Raw genomic sequence first — 24,217 nt, 5'->3', positions numbered from 1 at the left:
AAAACTGGATAAAGATAATAGAAAAGTATGAACATAAATAAAAATTTGTTTAACAAACCAAACTATTAGAAGTCAGATCTAGCAATATGTAGAAAGTGGTTTTATTATAGGGATGGCAATGTTGGTTCAGCATTGGAAAATTCACCCCCATAAGTCATCATTTTAACAGAGGAAAGGAAAAAGCCAGATGATCCTATCAGTAGTTGCTGGAAAAGTATTGGACTAAATTCTACAGCTGTTCATGGTAAAAGCTATCAGGAGACTAGAAGTAGAACAGAACCTTCTCAACAGATCAAAGACATGTACTCCATATTTCCAGCAAAAACACCTTATATGAATGGAAAAGATACAATGATTTCTCCCTAAGGTGGGGAACAAGGGAAGATATGGCTACTCTTCATCTGTCCATTAAAACCTTGAAACATAGGCCCAAACCAAAATAGTCTGGCAATAAAATGAAACAAATAGCATAGAATTGGCAAGGTAAAAATAAAATCTTTGTATGTAGATGAAATGATCATCTACAGAGAAAATATTAAGAAATCTATAGGAGCCCCTAGAACTTGTATTTGAATTTAGCAGGATTAGAAAACACAAGGTATATATAAAACTTCAGATCTATGTATACTTGCTATAAATGAAGAATTAGATATTGAAATTTTAAAGTTATGTAGGAGTGGAAAGGACCTGGAAAAGCATAAAGAAAAAAAATAACAGTGCTAGAAGACATTTATAACCTAATTTTAAGACTTCCTCTAAAGCTACTGTAATCAAGGCAATGTTGGCATAAGGAAAGACATATAGATCAATGGAATAAAACAGAGAATCTAAAAATAGAACTACACATATATGGTCCACTGATTTTTGAAAGATTATTTAACATTAACATTTTATAGAACATAAACTCTACTCAAGAGCAGAGGAAAAGATAGTGTTTTCAACAAATGGTACTAGAACACCTGGTATCTGTATGTAAAAGATTAACCTCAACCCTTTATTTCCATACATACAAATAACTTCAAAGGATCTATAAACCTAAATATGAAAAACTAAAACTATAAAACTTTAAGTAGAAATTATAAGGGAAAATGTTCATGAATTTAAGGTATGCAAGAATTTTCTAGGATACAAAAAACATGATGTGTAAAGAAAAATATTGATAAATGAGATTCCATCAAAATTTAGAACTTTAAAAGACATCGTTAAGAAAATGAAAAGTAGTCCTTAAACAGGACATATTTATAATACATAAAACCTACGATCAGAATATACAAAGAACTCTTGCAGCTCATTAATAGACAACCCAATTAAAAACTAGACACAAGAAGATAAATACCCAGTACAGCAAAAGGAAAGGTGTGCAACACTAGAATTAGAAAAATACTAATCAGTACAATAACAAGATCATATTATACACTCATTAGGGAGATTAAGTTAAAAGTTTTAAAAGAACAAATGTCATCTTAGGTGTGAACCAGTTAGAACTTTCTAATACTGCTAATGTGAATGTAAAATGATAAAACCATTTTGGAAAACAATATAGAAATTGCTCGTATTACTGTTAAGAACCAACAGTTCTGTTCTTAAGATTTTACTTAAGAGAAATGAAAACATATGTCCACAATAGGTTTATAAATACAGATTGACTGTCCCTTATCTGAAATTTGTAGGACCAGAAGTGTTTCAGATTTTGAAATCCACTTGATCTGCAAAGAGGATAGCTACTCCTAATTTTGGGGGGGATTCCTGTCACATGGAGTATTGTTTTCCAACCTTTAAATTTCTGTCTATGAGTTTCTTTTTGAATTAAGTGTGTTTCTTATATGCAATATATTGTTGGATCTTGCTTCTTGACTCATTCTGCCAGTCTATTTCTTTTGATTGGTGAATTGAGACCATTAACATTGATAGTCATAACTGACACATATTGACTTATCATTGCCATGACTTTTTCTTTTTGTTGGGTTCTCCCCCATTGCATTTAATTTCTTGTTATGCCCAATGGATTCATTCTGCTGGGCTTCTTGGGGCTGTGATCCTCATTATCTTTGCCTAGGATATTGTCTAAAAATTTGGAGTGCTGGTTTGGTATTCGTGAAGTTCCTAAAGTGCTCTTTGTCATGAAAGTATCTTATTTCTCCATCAATATTTAGAGATAGTTTTGCAGGGTACCTCAATCTGGGTTGGAGGCTGTTTTGCCTTAGGGCCTGGAATATGTCACTCTAAGCTCTTCTTGCCTTGAGGGTTTGTATTGAGAAGTCTGCTGTGATTCTGATGGGCTTTCCTTTGTATGTGATTTGTTTCTTTTCTCTCACTGCTTATAGAATTTTTCTTTTGTTGGCTTTCTGGAATCTTAACTATTATATGCCTATGTGTAGATTTTTTTTGATCATGGCTAGGTGGAGTCCCTATATGGTGCACATATCTGTATGTCAAGTTCTTTTCCCCTGATTGTGAAGTTTTTTGCCATCACTTCTGTGAACAGTTTTTTTAGTTATCTGCACTCTCTCCTGTTTGTTCATTGACTCTGATCAGTCTTATGTTATTCTTCCTTGCATTGTCTAGCAGCTGCTGGACTGATCTCTCCTGGTCCCTTACAATTTTAAAGCAATTTTTCTTTTCCTGGTCACTAATGGCAATCTTATCTTCTGTCTCTGAAATTCTGTCCTCACATTGGCTCATTCTGCTGTGTAAACTTTCAATGGAGTTTTTAATCTGGAAATCCATTTGCATCTGTTTTAAGGATTCCATTTGCTTCCTATGTTGGGATTCCATTATGTTCTTCAGCTCTTCAATTTTTTTATCTGTGTCTGCTCTAGATTTATTAATCATGTCTTGCACTATGGTCACAATCTCTGCTGTTATCTGAGAAATTATTTCTGATTTCATTTTTTCCAGATCCTCTTTTGTTGTCAGTTCAAGGAGTCCAGGTGTTTGAGTATCAGAGTGTTCCATCTCATTTTCCTTTGGGGTTGCTTTAGGTGATCTGGAAGTCTGTTTTTGAAACTTATTTACATGTCTTCTCATTTCACAGGGGTGTGTGTGTGCGTGTATGTGTGTGTGTGTGTGTGTGTGTGTGCGCGCGCGCGCTGCTGGCACCTGTATGGCTCACCTCCTCAGCGCTGGGTGTGGTGGCATGGCAACCCAGAAGGCTCACCTTCTTGGCATTGGGGCAGCTTTGCCCCTCAGCACTGGGGCACTAGGTGACTTCTAAATGTTTTATCACCCTCAGAGCAGTGATTCCGGTTTTGTTTCATGACACATTTGGGTTCTCCACCCTACACCTTTATCTTCAACCTTTTACACTATCAGCTTGAGCTAAGTCAGTTTTCACTTTTCCCAGACTACAAGGTTGTTACCACTTTCAAATTTTTCCAAAGTCATGCTGTGTTTCCTAAACAAGAAAAAGTCTCTCTTTGATCATTCTTATTCTGTAACCCTTAAATGACATACTATGTAAAACTAAGTAGTGTTATGGGAAAGCTAGGTACACTATAAATGATTGTACAAGCTAGGAATTCCATAAATGTGTTCATACATCTGAAATCCACACAGATTAAATATGGAGATATATAAGAAGTTTAGTCATAGAGATAATAAACCATAATTTCATGGAATTTGTGAGTCATTCACATTATGGAAAACTGAACCAAACAAAATTACTTGAGTGTAATAATTTGTGCTAAACAAGTTTTTCCATAACTGGGGGTGGGGGTCTAACAGAATTAGAGCCTATTAATATTAGGATGAAAACATTTAGGAAGAAGATCTGTGGAATGTTTTTAGTTAAATATAAGATATGAAATGGCATGGTACTGGCAAAGAAACAGACCTGAGGACCAGTGGAACAGATTAGAAGATGCAGAAACAACTCCAGACACACTCAACCATCTCATCTTCAATAAAGGAGCCAAACACCCTCACTGGAGGAAGGATAGCCTCTTTAATAAATGGTGCTGGAAAAATTGAGTTTCAACTTGCCAAAGATTAAAATTAGACCTATATCTCTCACCATGCACTAAACTAAAATCAAAATGGATTAAAGATCTAAATATTAAAATAGAAATGCTGAACCAGCTGGAACAGAGGTTAGGTAGAATTCTTGAAGACGCTGGGGTAGGAAAAGACTTTATGAACAAAACCTCAGTTGCTCACAAACTAGCACAATCAACAAGTGGGATCTCTTATTAAAAAAGCTTCTGCGCTGCAAGAGAAAGCACCAGCAGTGTGAAGAGATAACCCACAATGTGGGAAAAAATTTTCACCTGCTGTTCCTCAGACAAAGGTCTACTATCTTGAATCTATAAAGAACTTAAAAAGATCAGACCTCCCAAATTTAAAGACCCAATCCAAAAATGGGCATCTGAAATGAACAGATATTTCTCACACAAAGAAGTAGAAATGCAAATAAATACATGAAAAAATATTCAACATCACTGATCATTCAAGAGATGCAAATGAAAACAATTCTGAGATTTCACCTCACTCCAGAAAGAATGGCTGCTATCATGAAATCAACCAATAACAAATGCTGGCGGGGCTGTGGGGAGAAGGGAACCCTTCTCCATTGTTGGTGGGAGTGCAGACTGGTGCAACCACTGTGGAAATCAGTATGGAAATACCTCAAAGAACTAGGTCTGGAAGTCCCATTTGACCACACTTTTCCCTTGCTGGGTATCTTCCCCCAAGAATTAAAAGAATCATACCACAGTGATATATGTGCACCCATGTTCATAGCAGCACAATTTGTAATAGCTAAAACTTGGAAACAGCCCAAATGCCCATCAACTGGAGACTGGATAAAGAAAATGTCATTTTTTTTTATAAAATGGAGTACTACTCAGCCATAAAAAATGGGAAATTAGAGACATTTATAGCTAAATGGATGCACATTGAGGCAATACTCTTTAGTGAAATAAATAGGACACACATTTATAAATACTGAGTAGTTTCTCCAGTGTGAGAAACTGAAAGTGTAAATAAGGATTAAAAGGTATAATAGATAATGTGAAATAGGAAGAAAAGGGGCAAAGGGGAAGTGGGAGGGCTAGGGGAAAGGATAGAAGGGAATGGAATTAATATGGGAAAATGAAAAAATGGAAACAAAATCTTTGTAAATAGGGAGGGACGGAGGGGTTGAAGGGAGGGCTGGGCAAGGGTGAAAAATAAGAACCAAGAGAGACTATGTAAAGGTGCAAATTTCCAATGATGAATGTCATTATATTGTATACCTAAAATGTACCAATGATTAGAATGAATAATCGATAATGCAAAATAGGAAGAAAAGGTCCAAATGAGTAGGGGTAGTGGGAGGGCCAGGGGAAAGGGAAGAAGGGAAAGGAAATATGCTGAGAAATGGAAAAAATGGAAATAAAGTCTTTGTAACTAGGGAAGGGTGGAGGGGGTGAAGGGAGGGCTAGGAATGGGGAAAAAATAAGAACCAAGATGCATCACGTAAAGGTACAAGTTCCCAATGAGAAATGTAAATGTGTTGTATACCTAAAATGTACCAATAAAAGAATTTAATAAAAAAAGAAACAAATATAAGCTATGGTCAAAAACAGTGTATGGATGTTTAAATTTTAAAAATTCTAATAAAAGGCACCTTGTCATTAATCCCCCTAAAAAACTTCCCATTGTTGCCTACACACTTATCTCATCATTTCTGCCGCTTTCGGAAGCAGTTCTGGAGTCCTCTTTTGTGAGTGTCTTTAGTTGCACTGTTGTGGCTGCCTTGATGTCTGGAATAGATTAAAAACACTTACCTTTCATGCTTATCTTAAGTTTTGGAAAGGGCTAGCAGTCACATGGTGCTAGACCCGGTGAATTAGGTGGGTGAGGATTTACTGTAATGTTCTTACCGGCCTGCCTGTCCAAAGAATTGCACTTTGGAGAAGCATTCACTATATTTTTATTGTACTTTGTGAAGACACTTATGAAAGAGGACTTTGTGAACAGCTTTCAAAAGTGGCAAGAACAATGAGATAAGTGTGTTTAAAGTGAGAGGGAATACTTTGAGGGGGATTAACAACAATGTGTCTTTTATTGTAATAAATTTAAAAAATATAAACATTCACCTTATTTTTTAATCATCTCTCTGGAACTCCTTCCATTATCTCTTAAAGATAGACAAATTAAACCATATTGGATTGCTGGCAGAAAAACCTTGATTTGAAAATATAGCAAGCACTAAGTTACTAAATTAAATAGGTGTTAGTGCTACCTGTAATCACATCTGCGTAAATCTAGATGGCTCTAGATAAAACAAACAAAAATGATGCAAGTCAACTCCTACTCAGTCTATGACAAGTTTCTTATTTAAAGTTACAGATGTAGGGGCTTCTATTAGGCATAAATAAAATAGTAAGTAAGCAATTGTCTATGCAGTAAAGACAAAATAAAACATCAGGGCAATCCTATAATTCCTGGATATGGTGAGGCAGGAGTGAGTAGTACCCTGAAACCATCCAAAGGAGCTTCCTAAACCCTTCTCACAAGTGTCAAAACGCAGCTAGCATCCAGGCTGGTGCCAAACCCTGGAATCACGGGCCCTCTGCCTCTAATTCTTATGGCATGGCTGCAACTCGGTCTCTCAGCCACCTCTTTACACTGAACTTTTTCTTTTGTTGTTTAGAAACATCACAGTATTCAGCAATCAGGGTTAGTGAGCAAGTCGCAGAGAACAGAAAAGACAAATATTAAGCCCAAAGTAGAGAAGCTTTGTAGGCATTTGTTTATAAATATACAATATATTTTTCATGTCCATTAAAACATGCTTACCTGCTGCTAAAGTCTGCCCTGCTCCCAAAGCACTAGTTACACAACCAACCGAATTGCAGAGGGAAATGGTGAATATGTATATCCTGTAAGGCTTCAGTCCTCTGACGGTGTAAGAGAGCTCCTGGGATTGAGCCGTGTGCAACAGCTTCAAGGCAAGAAATAATAAGAATGGTCAGGTAGCAGATAACTAGGGGAAAAGCAAATGCTTGGCAGTCAAAGATCCATGAATTCACACAGAGGGAATTATTGCTATTAGGAAAGGGATTTTTTAAAAAGAGCCTCAACAAGCCAGGATTTAATTGATAATTGTACAATCACACTGTTTTATGAGGTAATAATCCAGTTCCTGAGTAGATAAATGAGAAAACCAAGTTATTGGCTCATAAAGCAGCATGGTAGACTGGTTATTGTCACCAATGGTAGAGATAAAGATGGCGACATTGTCACTGTTACTGTGAAAAAGTCCAAACAAAACCATGGGGCTTGGCCAAAAGTAGCCCAAAGTAGGAATGCCACATGCTATTTGATGGAACCAGAAGAGAGTGGTGTCACTATGTTAAATCAATCCCATCATTTAGGTTTTTACAAAAAGCCACAGAAACAAAAGGGAAATAAAGATGAAACATATTACTGAGCAGCCACATGAGGTCAGTTCTCAATTATCTTTCCTATACAAATTAGCATATGCAGATCGGCTCAAATAGTTACATTTTTTTGAAATATTGTCTTAATCAAGTACTTTCAATTGAAAATAGCAGATTTGAGCAAAGGAGCCTGTGAGGAACTCCATAGTCCATAAACAAGTAATTACCCAACCAACACTGAGAATCAATCCCATTGTTATAACTACAATTGATCAAAAGCAGTCATGTAAATTTTCTTAGGCTGTGGATGCAAATTATATTTAGCAAAAGAGTCGTTAAAGTGTAGAACACCAACTATGAATATAAAATTATTTTACGTAGGCCTACTGATATACAGTCATGTACCACACAATCACATTTTGGTAAAAAATGGACCAGACTGACTACATTTTTGATTGTGGTCCCTCAAGATTATGATGGAGCTGAAATATTTCTATTGACTAATGGTGCCACCATTGTAATATTGTAGCACAAGGAATTACAAGTTTGTGGTGATGTCAGTGTGGAGAAACAAAACCGTTGGGCTGCCAGTGGTATAAAAGTATGGCCTGTTCAGTTATGTACCACACTTAATACTTGAAAATGATGATGAACAACTATGTTACCAGTTTACGTATTTACTATACTATACACTTAGTCATTACTTTAAAGTATACCATTACTCTATATTATATCATTATCTTAGAAGGTTCTATGTTTAAAAAAAAAAGAATAAACAGTTAAGGGAATTAGAGCTTAGCTCAATGGTAGAGCATTTGGCTAGCACGAATAATGCCCTGGGTTGAACCTCCAGCATGGAAAAAACAACAATAGAGTAAGGTTGCCTGGCAATGGGCATATGTCAATGCGATCGTGTGTAAAATACCCAGTACAAGGAGAAGACCCCCAATAAATGTTGCCTGTCATTATTTATAAAATAGTTTAAACAGTCCTCATTCATCTCGTGTTCACCATGTTTCTTATTTGCATCGAGAGACCCTGTGGAGCATTGTTTTATACTGGTTCACCACTAGGTACCTGCACAATGACATCTCCTAATTACACATTTCTCAGAACCTACCTGTCAGTAAGTGACGCATGACCGTACATTCATATAAAGTGATCTTCCATAAATAAACATAAATGCAGAGGACTATAAAGTTTAGTAACACTAGGAGTAATATTGTTAGTATTTTCTTTGTAGGAATACAAAAAATAATCTCTGGAATATTTGCTTAGGTATTGAATTTAAAACTTTGTAACTTGCAAAAAACAACAAAAGAACAATAAAAACAATAATAAAACAAAACACCAATGATAAATACAGAATAAAGCATTACAATTAAAGACCAAACAGCAGTTATAATTGTAAATTTACCTTAAATATCCTAATAAAGAAGATAGGTAGACTAAATTGTTTAAGCAAAAAGATATGTATTTCACTAATTATGTTTTTATCATGAGATAACTGCCAATGAGTCAACACATATCTAGATTAAAAGTACAAATAATCAAATTATTTATTGACTTTTTCTTTGTCTAGTATGTAAAAAATAATATTTAGCGTTGTATATATGCTCTGTCCACTAAAAAGTCTTAGAAAAATGGCACAGCTATTCCTAGTGGATTGAAGAGTGTCTCCCAGATTTTCATGTCTACCCAAGCCCTGAGACCCTTGTGGAAACAGGATCTTTGCTCATGTAGTTAGTTAGGCAGGTCATCCAGTACTTAGGGTTAGCCTTAAATCCAGTGGCTGGTGCCTTTGTAGAAATGAGAAGGACACCCCAAAAAGGCTGATGGAGGCCCTGTGAAGACAGAGGTAGAGACTGAAATTCTGTCTCCGGAAGCCCAGCAGTACCAGCAGCCACTGGAAGCCAGAAAGTGTGAGAAAGGATGCTCCTCTGGAGCTTGGGGAAGGGGCAGGGACCCGTCTACACCTTCATCTCAGACTTCCAGCCTCCAGAACTCTGAGAACGAAGTACTGTTGTTTTAAGCCACTCCACTTGTGAAAAATCTGTTTTGGCATTCCTAGGGAACAAATACCATGGAGGGACCAAGATCTGACCTCTTGGATCAATCTGGGGGAAGCTTTGAGGTCATTTCAGCCCCAGCACCACTCCCACGGCAGATGAGGCCGCTTTCACCGCTGCCTAACAGTTCCACTCCTTATTCTGCTCAGCCCTGCCTCTCTTGCTGCTTTGCATGTGCTCCTTCTGAGAGCACTGCCGAGAGGCCTCCTGGACACAAGGAGCATGGGGCACATCTCCCGGGCACCTGACCCACGAAACAAGGTCAGAAGAGGCCCCAGGAAGGAGATTCCCCAGCTAGCTGCCATGAGGACCTCACTACAGGAAGAAACCTGAGCACTGGGCGCTCATGGCCTAGCTCAAGCATGGCAATTTTTAAACTTCAGTTGGTGGTGAACTCCTAATTACCGGGACTTCTTTGAGGAAAGTCGGAATGATAAGGACTACACAATCAGATGGCTTTTGCTGGTTGTTATCAATGCATTCAAACAAGACATAGACAATTTGAAGATAATTAATTACCAATTTCAGACAAACTATAAAAGGCTCCTTGACGGTGTTCCTTCTCTGTATCAATGACATCATGTTGAATAGATCAGATAAGCAAGAAACAGCAGGTATGTATAAGTCTTGGTAAAACATGGGCGCCAGAGAGTGGGAGCTTGGGTTTCTAAAGGATGTGCCCCATCAGAGAAGGTTTTAGGGATCGAAGTTGTCTGAGACACGCTAGGACGTTCACTCCGAAGTAAAAGAAAACTACAGTACCCATCTACAACCACTGAGAAGGAAGCACGATGTCTGGTAAACCTCCTCAGGGGCCAAAGGGAGCAAACTCCACACCCGGGGACGTCCCTGTCCACGTGACCAGGTGTCACGAGTGCTGCCACATTCAGCGGCTCCCAAGTAGGAAAGGGCTCTACCCAGATACAGACTGATGTACAGGCAGGTGAGTCCTTTGGGACAGAAAGCCTAATAGAACCTATTTATTTCAGGCAATGGTGATGGGGAAAAGTAGTCATGAAAAGAGTCAGAAGATAGGCCCCCAGGGTCTGGAGCAAGGCCCTGTTGTGCAATGGAAACCCTGCACCATTTAGTAGACACTCCTGGCATGTTACCAGGCTTCAGTTAAAGCACAGCATGTCAGCAGGGAACACAAATGACATCGTAGTCAGAGGTACACTCAAGAGCTGGGTTCTTCCAGACATGGGAGGTCTTAAGAGTCAGGTGAGCTCAGCAGGGACTCACCCTAAGACAGAAGCGAATACCTGGGATTGAGCACAAGCCCAGTTGTGAAAACCCATAGGGTTCCTTCAGGTCCTGAAAGGGGAAGCACAGTGGTTAATTCACAGATGTGTTGCCGTCTTGGTGTCTGACTAAAAGTCAGAAAGGATGGGTGTGCTCTGTAATCCCACTGTGCAGGTCCTAAAGAACAGCAGGGGAAAAATCCTCTCAAGGCAAGAACTTGAGGCCATGTACCTGCTTGTCTACTTTTGTGGAAAAAGAAGTGCCTCTGGGTTATATGTATACAGACTACATGGCAGCAGCTGGGTACATTAGCCATGGGCATAAGAGAAGGTTGACTGGAAAATCGGGAATAGGAACCCTGGGGGAAAACTGAGGAAATGAGAATGAAGTGTAAGATCTTCTTATCTCCTATATTAGTGCCCACCAAAGAGGAGGTCCCTCCAAAGAGGCACTGGGCAAACAAGAACACAAAATGGCTCATCCCGGGGACCTTGCCCACTCCCAGGCTGGAAAACTGGCCAGGATGATACATCAGCCACAACTCTCACCTGGCAAGAGCAAGAACCTATCACCTTCCGTGCTGGTCCTGTGACTCAGATGACCAAGCTCAGAAACACAGTGAGCCCTTTGTCACTGGGAGCTGTCATTACAAGTTTAATTACTGCTGGATGGAATGGAAATGACCTGAAGGCAATTTGTGAGTGTTTATCCAAAACACTGAATATGTTCATAACCTTTGTTGTAATGTATGATAAACTATTTTTCAGACTTTTTCTAAAGAACTAGAAAGAAAGATTTAATTAATTAATTCTCTAAGAAAACTAATACAACATGAATATCAACTGATTGTGGATTGGTTAAGTAGACCATTGCGGGTCTAAATAATACAAAGCAAAGAGCTACTGAAAGTTAACTTCTTGCCAGATATTTAAGGATAGGTGGAAAAATCGGGTCTTAGGAATTAAAATTACAGCAACTTCGTTTCAGTGCGTGCATATCATATATTAGAAACAACTGACATATACCAAGAGAAATAGGCTAAAAATAGCAGTACCTGTTGAAACACCACCGGGCCAGATTGCTGAGGCGATTGCTCAGAGACCATACTGATGAGATACCCCACAATTCCTCCTCTTGTCACATTTTCTGGAGGCTTCTCCCAGGAGACATTGAGAGAGTTCGAGGAGAGGGGAAAGACTGAAGGAGGAGGCATGAAGACAGGTGCTACCCAAGGCAAAAACAACAACATCACAACCAAGAACACTGTCCCCATACATTTTCAAACTTATTCACATATTTATTCCAGTTTCTGAAATGGGATATTCCTTATAAAATATCTTGATTTGAAAAAAATAGACATATTGCTTTTTAAAAAGATAATCCATAAGAATGTTCTCTGTCTTTATAGTATGAACTATTTTGCATTTATAAAATAAAAATCTTATAGGACTTTGGAAATGTTTGTTTGTAAAGATAGCTAGTGGATAACTGAGTAGAAAACCACAGGAATTAGGAATATTTGAAAGAAATCACAGAAACAGAACACGTCTCAGTCCACAAAGTTCAGAGCAACACACAATGATGTCCTGGATTTCTCATGTAAAGAAATGTTTTACAGAGCCAAACCAGTCCAGCTGGGAAAATAAAATTCTTTAGAAAGAGGTAAATCTAAAATATTTTAATAACCCCAAAGAAGTGCTCCAAGTTTTCAATCAGTCTCAGCAGAAATGTTCAGGGTGCACACACACACAACTTCCCTCTGGCACTCCTGCACTCTTAATACGGGCTTTAAATGTGCTAAGCGAAGGAGGGTCATCAGAGGACCTTGCTGCACTTCCATTAGCCAGTGACCCATAAGATGATGAGGGTCCAGCACTGCAGTTTCACCCATTACTTCTTCTCATTTCTGACCTTGGTTTTCCCCTTCCTGATGCCATGGCTCATCGCGTATGCGATCATGGCACTATTATTTGTTCAAGATGGCGGGTGTCATTAAGAGGATCAAGCACAATGCACATTTTATTCATGAAATGATGCCCTTGGACATCGACCCAAAGCTGCTGCCATCCTCCTAACAGATCACATTGAGATCAGGATTTGGGTTTCTTTGGATCTATATGGAGTCAGAGTGGAGCAAAGAGTCATTGTTTTGTAAATGCTCATGAAATTTGGAGTGTGCTGAATGTAAAGAATAACATAGAAAGTTAAAAAGTAGCCCACATGCCTTAATGAAGATACCTTAGGAAAACTAAAATGTTTGCCCTTCTTTACCACAATGCCAGCTACTTACAGCCACACTGTTGAGTAACAGATTTTAGTGCCCAGATTTCTGTTATTGTGTGCAGTAGTGGCCACACTATTTGATTTGGAGAAAGAAAAAGAAAAATAAACACAGAACTGTGAGGTTGGTGACAGTTATCTATCCCACTGGGATGGATGTGGAGCAAGATGCCAGCAGGGCCAACGCCTTCAGAATTGGAAACCAACTGGTGTTGGGAAGCATTTTCCAAAGACTGTAACTACAGGGACATCACCTCCCCTCCCTTCATGAATTAAAAGACAAAGTATTTCCTTTTTTTCTGTAAAACTTACTGAAAATAATATATAATGAGTCATTTGTGAAGCCCACCCACATATGAAGATTTTCCTTGGCCTATGTAAGTTTCTAATGCATGCTTTCCAAAACGCACCATTTTCCCACTGCTTCCTTGAATTTCAGGCAACAATTTCATTCAGGAGTTTGACAGTGGGGCTGAAGGCCTTGGTTTTTACCTGCTTCTCCTGTCCTCTCTGAGATCCAGGTGGAAAACACTCTCCCGACCATGTTCTGGGCTGCGACCCTGAACGCATACTCGGTGTAGGGCTCCAGACCAATGATGGCAGCAGCTGTCTGAGGAGGTCTTTGTGTGTCTTCATGGGCTGGTTCTGCAGGAGACTGAGGACTGAGCCAGCCACTGCTCTGAAACACTCGCAGTTCTTCCGTGGATCGCGGTCTTTTCATGTACAACTCATATTTTATAACAATTCCTACCAAAGTTAAACAATGGACCGTGGGCACTCAGACAAAGGAGCTACGTTGGGGGGGGGGCTTGGGGAGAGGTAGGTAGAAGACTTCGGGCTATTCATTATTCTAACCCCATCACCTGTAATTGCATTAGTAATCTAGACGTTGCAATTCAGTAATCTAGATGACTTATAAAAGACAACAAATTATTGGATTAGATGGATGTAAAAACTATTAAGTGCATATTCGTGGGAAAACAAACCAAAAGAGACAGTATATAAGCACAAAATACCTCTGCTTTATCATAGGTAAATCAACCCTTTTCAGGATCGATGGTCATGCATGGCTAGCTCATTTATAAAATCCAATAACTGTACCTCCCATTTGCATATTTGTAAATTTGGGGATTTTTATTTAATTACCTGTTTAATATAAGCCCTATGTGTATAAATATTACAGTCAGCTTTTACCCAGTTTTTCAAAAAAACTTAAAACTATCTGAGGAAAGGTTTTGCCATAATAGGTACATGGTATAAATCACTAAAAATCTATGAATGTGTGCCTGGCCTATACAACCAAGGGTTCACTTGTATGAACACAAAAATTAACTTAATGGAGTCAGCCAGCCTATATACATATTTTTCATATTATTTTATATCCTTCTTCATTTAAAAGATAAAATTTACTGCTTATGGGTGCCCTCACTTGTGACATAGTCAAATATAATGCATTTCATAAGTGAGCTTCCAATTATAAACATCATTTGTGTTATGGCAGATGTCATTATGAGCAAAGATAATATTAGCCTTTTAAGGGGCAATTTAATTGAATGGAATTTATTACTAGATTAGAAGAAATACACTTGTTTGACCAAGAGAAATGCTATCCTGTAACTTCAGTAATTTTTTTCTCAGTTGTAACAGGATTACCTAGATAAAAACAGTGTCCATAATCTCATGGAACAATCCCAATGCCTGTGCATCCGCTCTCGTCCAAGAGAGGGAAGTGGAGGCCTCGCGCTCTTACCGTTGGCTTCCGCTGGTGGAGCCCATTCTGCACGGAGCTCGGTGGCACCGACTTTCCAGATCTTGGGCGGGCTCAGCTTTTGCGGTGGCGCCTGGGCCGTAGTCACCATGATGGGGGAGCCCTGGACACAGCCCCTGCTAGTGCAGGCCTGGACCGAAAACTGGTACTTGGTGAACGGAGTCAGATTCCAGATGGTGGCTGAGGTTTTGAGACCTTCATAGGGAGCACATGACGTGAGGTTGTCTGAAGGAACACAGGACACAGTGTACCTCTCTATAGGACCAGAATGATTTGAAAGTGCACCCCAGGTAAGTGTCACCGAGTTAGAGCCCACAGGGACAACATAACTGAGGTTCAGGTGCCCCTGTGGAAGCCCTGGCTTTGTTGTGTAAATGACAGCTGCACTCCGTGTTGAGCCATGCACGTTGGTGGCCTCGATGTGATAGGAATATGAAGTATAAGGTGACAGGGCAGTGTCTAAGAAGTACTGGATATCTGAAATGAAAAGGAAAAAGGGAAGAAGCTACAGTCCATAAATTGGTAAAGAATTATTTCCAGTTGCCCTCCTGTTACATTATTTAACTACATAAAAAATTCCAATCATTTTTTGAATAGCAATACCTTTCACACTTTTCAAAGTAAAATAAAGCAAATACTGGCTACTTTTACTATCCACTGTAGTATAAGCAAAGTGTCATTTGTAGTAGAATACCTAGAGGTTTGGTGTAGTTCTTGTTTTCCTCTTAATGTGGCCTTTGGACAGAAGACTAAGATGTTTTAGTCATCTCTGAAACAGAGCTAACTCTTCTCTGGATGGAGACAGGTGAATGCTGATACAGTAGGCCAAGAACCAGAGAGCTCCCAGGGCTGAACATGTCACTGGGCCCACAGGTGGACTGGAGCCTATCCTGACCATTCTGGCTGATAGAAATTGTGTAAGATTATAGCTGATTGTTGTTTGATGTCTGACCACACACTTCAGCATTTGGGGGCAGCCTGCACAGTCCTTGGCTCGACACTGATTTGTCATCTCCACTGATGCCTCTTAGGGTTACACCACTCCCAGAGCAACATGGCGTCCGCTGCTCATGGATCCTAACTGGACCCTGCTTTTCACATACCTCTCTGCTTTTCACATGTAATTTCTTCCACAAGAATTTCTCTGCCTCTGCTGTAATATCTGGCTAAATCAACTCAGGTCACCTCCTTTCTAAGGTGAAACTTTCTCGATTACCATTTTCTCATACCACAACGGGCATGAATGCCTTTCCTCCACGCAGCACCACCTGGCGCTCTCTTCACATCCTGAGTGGGCTCTGAGCATTTAAGATACTGCACTGTGACTGTGGCTGCCTTGCCCTTCTCTCAGTAAGGGAAACCTTTCCTTCCAGCTTCGTATTTAGAAGCTGGGATAGCTTCGAGTTTGGAGTAAGCACCAAAGAAAATTTTACTGAAAAAAATGAATCACTTTTCCATACACATCGGCACTATTTTCCAGGGAAGAATAAGAATATCACGAATTAATAGTATTAAGAGCTTTTTAAAAATAGTTGCTTGTCATTTTCTCTTCTATTTTTTTTTTCTCATTTTTCCCTGGATCTTTGGTTTGTTTCTCTCTCTCAGAGCTAACTGAATCATCTCTCTTGTTGCCTTGAGCACTAGTAGTAAGGGCAATCAATGGCAATGGTATCAAAGACAAATAAATAATAGAGGTAGAAATGAAATCCCAGAGTTTACTGAGATATGTTATTGTCTAAAGCTCTAAATTTAAACTATGTTAATTTTTCCAGGTGATAAAAAATAATTACCATATGTGAAAATAACCATCTTCTAGTTTTCCTGTGGAAAGATTTCCTTAGAGTGACATTTAAGGACTTTCTCCCACACATGCTACCCCATAAGATGTACAACTTACATGACCACATAATACTAGCAAGATAAGAGGAACTAAAGCCCTCTATTTTCCCCCAGATAGCTGTTTTCTTCCACACAGCGAGGAGACATAAAACTCCTATGGCCAAGCCAGACTGGGGCTACAGCAGAGATAATATTAAGAACTGATCATGTTCAATTCCAAAGCGCTAACTTAACCTCTTCATTTGTCTACATCTAAATGCCTAGAGGATCCAAATCAATTACATTTTATTTATAGAAACCACTAAGTATACCTTGTTAAAGTTAATTATCGAGATACTTTAAAATTATTCTACCAGGGTAAGCTGTTATAAATAACAAATAATGTGAAAGTTTTAAAGATGTTACACCAGTATATCATGACCCCAGGATAGAAATTACTGTGCTGGAGAATCCCATGGTACTCCAGGGCCAGACAAGAAAAGTTTCTGTTCTAACAAAGAATTCTATAATGGTCTCAACCAAGTGATCAAACTTGCTTGGAAGGCAACACTATTAATTTTCTTTGAAAAGTTCAGTGATTCTCCACCTATAATTCTGAATGCCTTTATTTAACCCAAGATTTGTGTTCATTGGGCTGAATATAAGTAGTGTTTCCTTTTCATATTACACATGCTAGCCATGGCCTGGAAATAGAGTAATAAACACGAAGGTTTTATTAGAATGATACAAAGTTCTGATGATGTTAACCAATTCTTCTTACCGCTCAAATGCCATCATGCAGATAATTTTCACATCATTAATTATAGAAATTGTCAGGAAATGCCAGAAGTGACATTTTTTAAATGAAAAATAAGGTTTTAGGAAATAATACCTTGTTTAATAGGATTATACAAATGTCTGATTAGTGAATGCATCTACATTTATTATGTAAGAAATCATTATCTGGATTCTATATTAGTGCAATCATGAAAAAGTGCTGGAGTGTTGTATTTACACGTAATGTTCTATAAATAAATCACAATATGTTACTATGGAAAACATGGATTGAATGGTACCACAGATAGCTTTAAATTTAATTCTGCTGATAAATTAACCTATATGGAAAATAGGGTGACCCTAATTTGCAACTTCAGAAATAATTCAATCAGTGGTGCTGTCATCTTCAAAATCATTTTCAATATTTTTAAAGCTCTTCTCTTCCTCTATCACAAAACTTTAAGTTTCAGGACACCTGGATCATGCTGATATTTGGAAGAAAATAAACATTTTAGTAGCAGGTTTTTAGGATGCTTTGCCAATGTGGCAGATGTAGACAGATGTTCATTTCCCTTTGCAATCTGCATCATGAAGTTCAGAGTTTCCATTAACTGCAAAGAACACTTAGAGCACCAAAGAGATATTTAGAGTTAGGAGAAAGTGGAAATGGTAAACTAGACGTGGGTGATATGAAACTAGTTACAAAGTGTAACCTACTATAGTAGATAAAAATACAGCCATGCTGTGTAAGAGTTTTAAAGTCAAATAATATTTTAAAATTAGGGATTCTCTTATTTTAAGAAATGCTCTGTAATATCAGTGTTTTGAGATCGTTTTATATACATTACTAACTATGCATGTTAAACTAGAATTTGGAAGTTGAGTTTTAAAGAGGATAGAATGGAAAACTGAATTGCAATTACCATTTGAAGGTTTCCTAAATGGTTTTGCCAAACTATCTTGTAGCTAAATAGGGCTAGGAGAAAAACTAGAGAAAACAGAGGTAAAACTATTTAAAATTTATTTTTTATTCTGCCTTTAAGTTGTATCTGAAACATCTGAGTGTTTTAAATACAGTAATTTCTCAATAGTTTGGCTTCTACAAGTTTCTTTAAAATCTTATGAAAGTTGTAGATAAAAAGACAGCCTTCCTAGCTGGGTGTGGTGGTGCACACCTGTGGTCCCAGCACTCAGAAGGCTGAGGCAAGAGAATCACAGCAAGTTTGAAGCCAGCCTGGGCTATGTAGTGAGTTCAAAGCCAGCCTGAACTACATAATGAGACCCTGTCTCAAAAAAAAAAAAAAAAGGTAGCTTTCCTGCCTTGTTCAGATCATTCTTATTTCAAGCTAGGTTCATGTTGTCATCCTCTTCTTTTATGGGAAAAGCAATGTATGCATAAAATTACATTATTTATTTGAATGTTAGCATTATGATTTCAGAGTTTTAAAAGTCCTTTTTAATCTGAGAACTTAAAAAGTAAAATTCTTTAGAATATAAAATTTAATAAATTTTCTGTAACATCTGCACCAAGGGAAATTATAGATTCATTTGTGGTAAGCTTTCCAGTATTTTTAAATAAAACATAATTCACAGATTTTTTTTTAAAGAGCCTTAATGGCTTCAAACAACGTGTGATGAACATTTTTCATTCTTTGGTTTATAAACTAAGATGTCATCTTACAGGTTATTATACCTACAATTTACTTAACTATGTACTGGGATTGATTCTATTCTGCTGTATATTATAATTCTAAAAGACTGTCACATGTATGAATGGTTTGCAATATTTTGATCTAACAAACAGTATAGATATGGACCCTTTGTGATGTTGTGCTCATTTGCAACTATTCATTTGGGATTAATCCCCTAAAGTAGGTTTGATAAATCGAATGATACACAAAAGAGAAGGATGTGTGTGCAATCTAGCAATTTATTGCACTTGCAAAGTTGTGCCAATGAGCCCAGAGTACACCCCAGAGGTTTATGAATATTCCAGCTTCCCCACTCTCTCATCGGTGCTGGGAGGGGGCTTTTATTCATCTTTGAGAATTTGAGAAGCATTAACTGTTTACCAAAACATAAGCCTCTCACTTTTATTGCATTTATTTGATCAAGAATGAGATTTGCAATTCTCTCTCTCTCTGCTTGAAACCCACTGTGTTAAACGGAGGAAATCACAATATTCACCCTCAGTGTCAAAGAACTTAACGAATGCATCAGTTCTCAGAATATCATTTTTCCACCAGCCAGCCCTTAGACTCACTGTATGGGTATTGATCTTCAGATGTGTAGATTTCAGAACCACCCCTGAGTAAACGGTAGGTAAGCCAGGGGCCATTTGGAGAATCAGGTGGACTCCAGGTCAGGCTGATGGCAGAAGAACTGTGGACTTCTCCTCTGGGTGGAGGTTGCTGGGATGGAACTAAGTGACAACAGAGAGCACATTTATCAGCAAACACAATGAATATATAGAGAAGCAAACTGAAGTAAGACATCCAGTGAAAAGGTCTCTCTAATCCAGGATCACCTTATCAGAGAGATGTGCTTCACCAAGACACTGATAAACAAAGAGTATGTGTGCTTCACGACTTCTCTTAAGCAATGCTCTTTATCTATAAGCATAAAACAAATATGAGGTCAAAGCAGCTGACATGAATATAGTTGAGGGAAAAAACACAATAATTTACATTGTGCGTTTCTTTCTTGGCCATATTTTTTAATCTTTTTTGAGAAATCATCAAAGTATGAATAACATTTATTTTTTACTTAAAAGCAGACATACATTCCACTGAAAGTTGAAATTTAAGTAGCATACCTCTTTGAGCTGTACAAGAAAATTTCCATTCCACTAAGCACAATACCTTCCTTTGCTTCATAGAGCACACCATAAAGGATAATATTTGCAGGTATGCATAGCTATCAGTGTTAGATAATATAAATATTACCAATTAACTATGTAAATACACTATGCAAATATACCACACCTGCGATAAGTGCTTTTAAAGTGAAATATGGTGTGCTTATCAGAACATTCTTCTATTTAGTGACGATTTGTATAATATAAATCTGTACCGTAAAAACATTGTTTTCTGCCACTATAAATTTTCTTGTCTTGCTAAGACGACTCCCTAATTAATAAGAGCAAGTTTCCTTCTTTTTTTCCCTGCATGTGTGAAAAGGAAAACAATATCTAACTGTTTTTAAGGACGATCATACACCAAGACACAAAATCGTCGCCCGTTTAGAGAGGCACCATCTCTCACTGAGACAGACGCCTAGGGTTGTTGTGTTGTTTTACTTTTGTAAACTATCAGGTTTTTTGTTAAGAAATTTTCACAAATCATGTGAAAGAATGAATGCCTCAAATATGTATCAACACTGCATATGGAATATCTGCAGTCACTGGATGACTCGTCCAGGGTCTCAGGAGGGAAGAGAAATTGCGTTCAAATTAAGCCCTTTGTGAAGAACTTAGGAAAGTAATTCTTGGAGAGGGTGAATAAAAATGGTGCCATGGTTCAGGGTATGGGACCAGCAGAGCTCTTTCACTATGTAGGTCAGAGTCCTGGAGACCATGAGAGCCCAGGTCCCAGAAGTCCCTGGGAAGACTTAGGGGATGCACTGTATGTCATGGTCCTGGCTAGGATTATGGGGGACAGCAGCCAAGGACACAGAAGTGACACCCGGGGGACTGGGCACAGCTGCTGAGGGTCCTGTCCCCACTTCGTCTCCTAGAGAGCACCATGAAAACGCGCACGGTGTTGCCAGCCAGGGGAGCCCGTGCCTGAGCACTGTTCGCACTGGCAGCCTCTGTGATGTATCAGAATCTCACTCCGGGGAGGAAAGCAGGTATTACACGTAAACCAATCCACTCTGCCCATCAGTTCTGGGTGGGTGGACACTCCTGACAACTCAGATGTCAATCAAGAGCAACTCTGTAAGCAGGTCTTTCTAGAGAAACTAACTCTTCCCTGTATGCTTTGCCTTGCCCGGAAGGGGACAGAACTTGGGACAGAACTCCGTACAGAAAGGACTATACAAACAGACCACCGCGGAGGGGCACAGCCCGCTCAAACCTTCTCCTTCATCAAGACACAGAGCTGGATTTTAGAATCCTGACTTCCCTTCCACCTCCCCCATGGAAGCCTGGTGGCCCAGCCACAGATTCGGAGGACAGAGCAGGGTGAGGTGCGAAGAGAGGACAAGCTCTGTCGCACACCAGGAAGACTCTCGGCTGGGGGCTACTTCTACTTCATCGATGCCCATGAGGGACACATTCAAAATAGGACAGAATAACATTTTCAGACAATATTTCAAAAGCACTGGACATGAAACATATAAAATCACATATATACTGCATAGGAGTCCCACAGACAAGTCAGCAGATATTTAGGAAGATGATATTTTGATTCATGTTTTTAAAGAAAAATATACTATAAATACACTGGATACTCTAGAAGCACTGCATCATTCCCTCTCTCGTTCTCTCCTTTGGAAATTGCACTGTGGTATTAAAATTTCAACTGTCCACATGCCTATTTGGGTCAAGGACAAGATTAGTAATGATCTAAAAGGAATATGTGAAAAAAAACCCAATTATATCTGAATTTCACCTTACATTTTTGAATCCAGGGCTTTGCCATTATTTGATGTGGGCAGTGCTTGGGTACTGACAGAGCATTTAATCCTCTTGCTGGCTTTCTTTTTGTTCTTGGTAAAATCACCAAGATTCATAAAGTACCTCATTTATAGCATTTGCAAAGAACCTTGCAATCCATTGAAATTTATATATTTAATGAACATTATGATCTTATCTAAAAACTCTGTGTTACCAGAACACAACAGATTGTAAAGGTGTAGCAATCAAAACTGAACTTTATGCAAGTGCAAGGACCTGAGTTCGATCCCTGGTACCAAAAACAAAAAACCAACCAAACAAAAACTGAACTTTAGACTGTTTTCTAAGGCAGATAAATATGTAGTGGATGATGGAAAGTGCTATTTCATCCCTACACCAATGGGTACAGAACACAATATGTAATACATGCAAGGGAAGTTCTTCATACACATAGACTCTGCTCAGACATTTAAGTTGGTTTCGTTGCTATGAACATCTGTAATCATCATCTCATTTGCCTTCACAGAATAAATTGATTATACCTACTTGGCATTTAAATGAGAATTTTCATAGACCTGAAGGTTTAGGTGGTTTGCCATCAATTTAAAAATAAATATTATAAAACCCTGAACATAGGACAGCTCAGCTCCCCTTTATGGGCTCAGAGTAGAATTCTGAGAAAATGCTCACACATTTATCCACCAACATTGCCAAGAATGGTCTTCGTCTGTGCCAGATTGTATTCTAAGGAAAGATAGTATAACATTGTGACGAGATCCATCTGTTCCAAAACCATGAGCTTGGATCCCAGCTGGGAACTTTGGTAGTTGTACAATTTTAGCCATATATAAATTGGACTCTGAATCTTTCTCATTTATAGGGAGAGTATGATGTCTACCTCTCAGGGTTATTTTAAGAACCAAGGGTGTGCATGACTGTGTATGTTCATGTATGTCTATAGGTGTGTGTGTGTATAAATGATTTTTCAGTAAATATCAACCTTCTTTGTGCCACCCTCAAAATATGTAGCAAGGCCCCCTTGTTTATTACATCTCAAGGTTTCTTTGGCACTAAGTACACACTAATAATATTTACTAAAGGAAAAATTGCATTCTATCAATATCCTGATGCAAAGTTGATCATACATATATCCTCCTTGGAATTCATAAGTCAGATGACAGAAAAACACCAGAGAACACACGGATAAGCATCAAAGAAGCAGAGGAGAGAAGTAACTTTGTACACTTATACTATAGGCTGTCTGATATACAGAGAAAAGGGATGAATTCCCACATTCAAATTCCAAATCAGTTGGCAAGATAACAGACAGCAATGATGCCAGGTGACTGCTCCAAATATTTAAATTCCTATGTGATGACTCATTTGGCTAAAAGTAAAGCATGGTAAATTTATGGACTGTATTATTGGTAATGAGATACAAGAGAAAAGAATGATGAGAAAGACTACTGATCTAGACCCGGTTTTGCTTAAAAAGTGTTAAGTTGGAAATAGAGAAGTGCCAGGAAGATTAGATAAGCTTTTCTCCCCCTCTCAGCTTGGCACACTGCCCTGAGAACATGGGAGTCTTGGCTCCCCCCACCTCTTACAGGTGGGGACCAGTGAGTGCACATACAATGGAGGACGAGTCTTAGGTCTACTTCTGGACACATCCAGAAGCCTGACGTGCCACTTTTCCTCCCACTGGTTTTGGCAGAAAACCAGTGCCGTAGAAATGTCTAGCTACCCACAAAGATTTGACCATAAACCCAGCTCTGAGTCTTGTGGACAACAGTGGACAGTGATGATGAAGAAAAGAATGTAAATGTGCCTTTCGAAGATGAAAATAAATTACAACATTTACTAGAAAATTATAAAAGATTTTAAAAGAGAAAAGTGATGAGGGTCTTCTGGTTATTTCAGCGGTTTTTGGTAAATGTGAACAAAATTATAACTATTTCTGGGAGCCCAAAATGAAACAGAGGCAAACCACAAATGGGGAACACGTATTCCTCAGAAGCTGGTGCAGCTCTGGGTAGTGGCAGAATCTGCAGTTGCCCCCAGTTCCAGGGCCAGGTAACCTCATCGTACCGGAGCAGAGCTCACTGTTAACATCAGCACCTTTGGTTCTAGAAGGGACGGGCTCCTAGTACCTGTGCTGGGGCAGCAATTCCAGCTGCAATAGCAGGCTCAAGCAAGAGCACTGAGGAACACGCACAGCTGTGCTCCAGGCTGGCTTAGGTGGTGAGTCGCCCGAGAATAAGCCAGGTGGTGCTGGGGATGA

At 38.8% G+C, this 24,217-nt stretch overlaps 1 protein-coding gene across 1 annotated transcript in view; it reads right to left on the bottom strand.

Moving 5' to 3' along the window:
* Ush2a (usherin) overlaps positions 1 to 24,217 on the bottom strand; it is a 692,185-nt gene that overhangs the window by 480,766 nt on the left and 187,202 nt on the right. The window contains exons 15-19 of the mRNA XM_013066500.3: positions 19,582 to 19,740; positions 14,706 to 15,200; positions 13,448 to 13,702; positions 11,730 to 11,899; positions 6,781 to 6,925 (exon numbers count right to left, since the gene is read on the bottom strand). Coding sequence (XP_012921954.2) covers positions 6,781 to 6,925; positions 11,730 to 11,899; positions 13,448 to 13,702; positions 14,706 to 15,200; positions 19,582 to 19,740 — 1,224 coding nt within the window. The remainder of the gene's footprint in view (positions 1 to 6,780; positions 6,926 to 11,729; positions 11,900 to 13,447; positions 13,703 to 14,705; positions 15,201 to 19,581; positions 19,741 to 24,217) is intronic.

Source organism: Heterocephalus glaber, unplaced genomic scaffold (genome assembly GCF_053883595.1).
Source record: "Heterocephalus glaber isolate CG9 unplaced genomic scaffold, H.glaber_assembly_v1.0 deba00001067, whole genome shotgun sequence".
In the NCBI taxonomy this organism is placed as follows: Eukaryota; Metazoa; Chordata; class Mammalia; order Rodentia; family Bathyergidae; genus Heterocephalus; species Heterocephalus glaber.
Note: the sequence above shows the minus strand (reverse complement) of the source record. Positions and strands in the feature narration are given on the sequence as shown.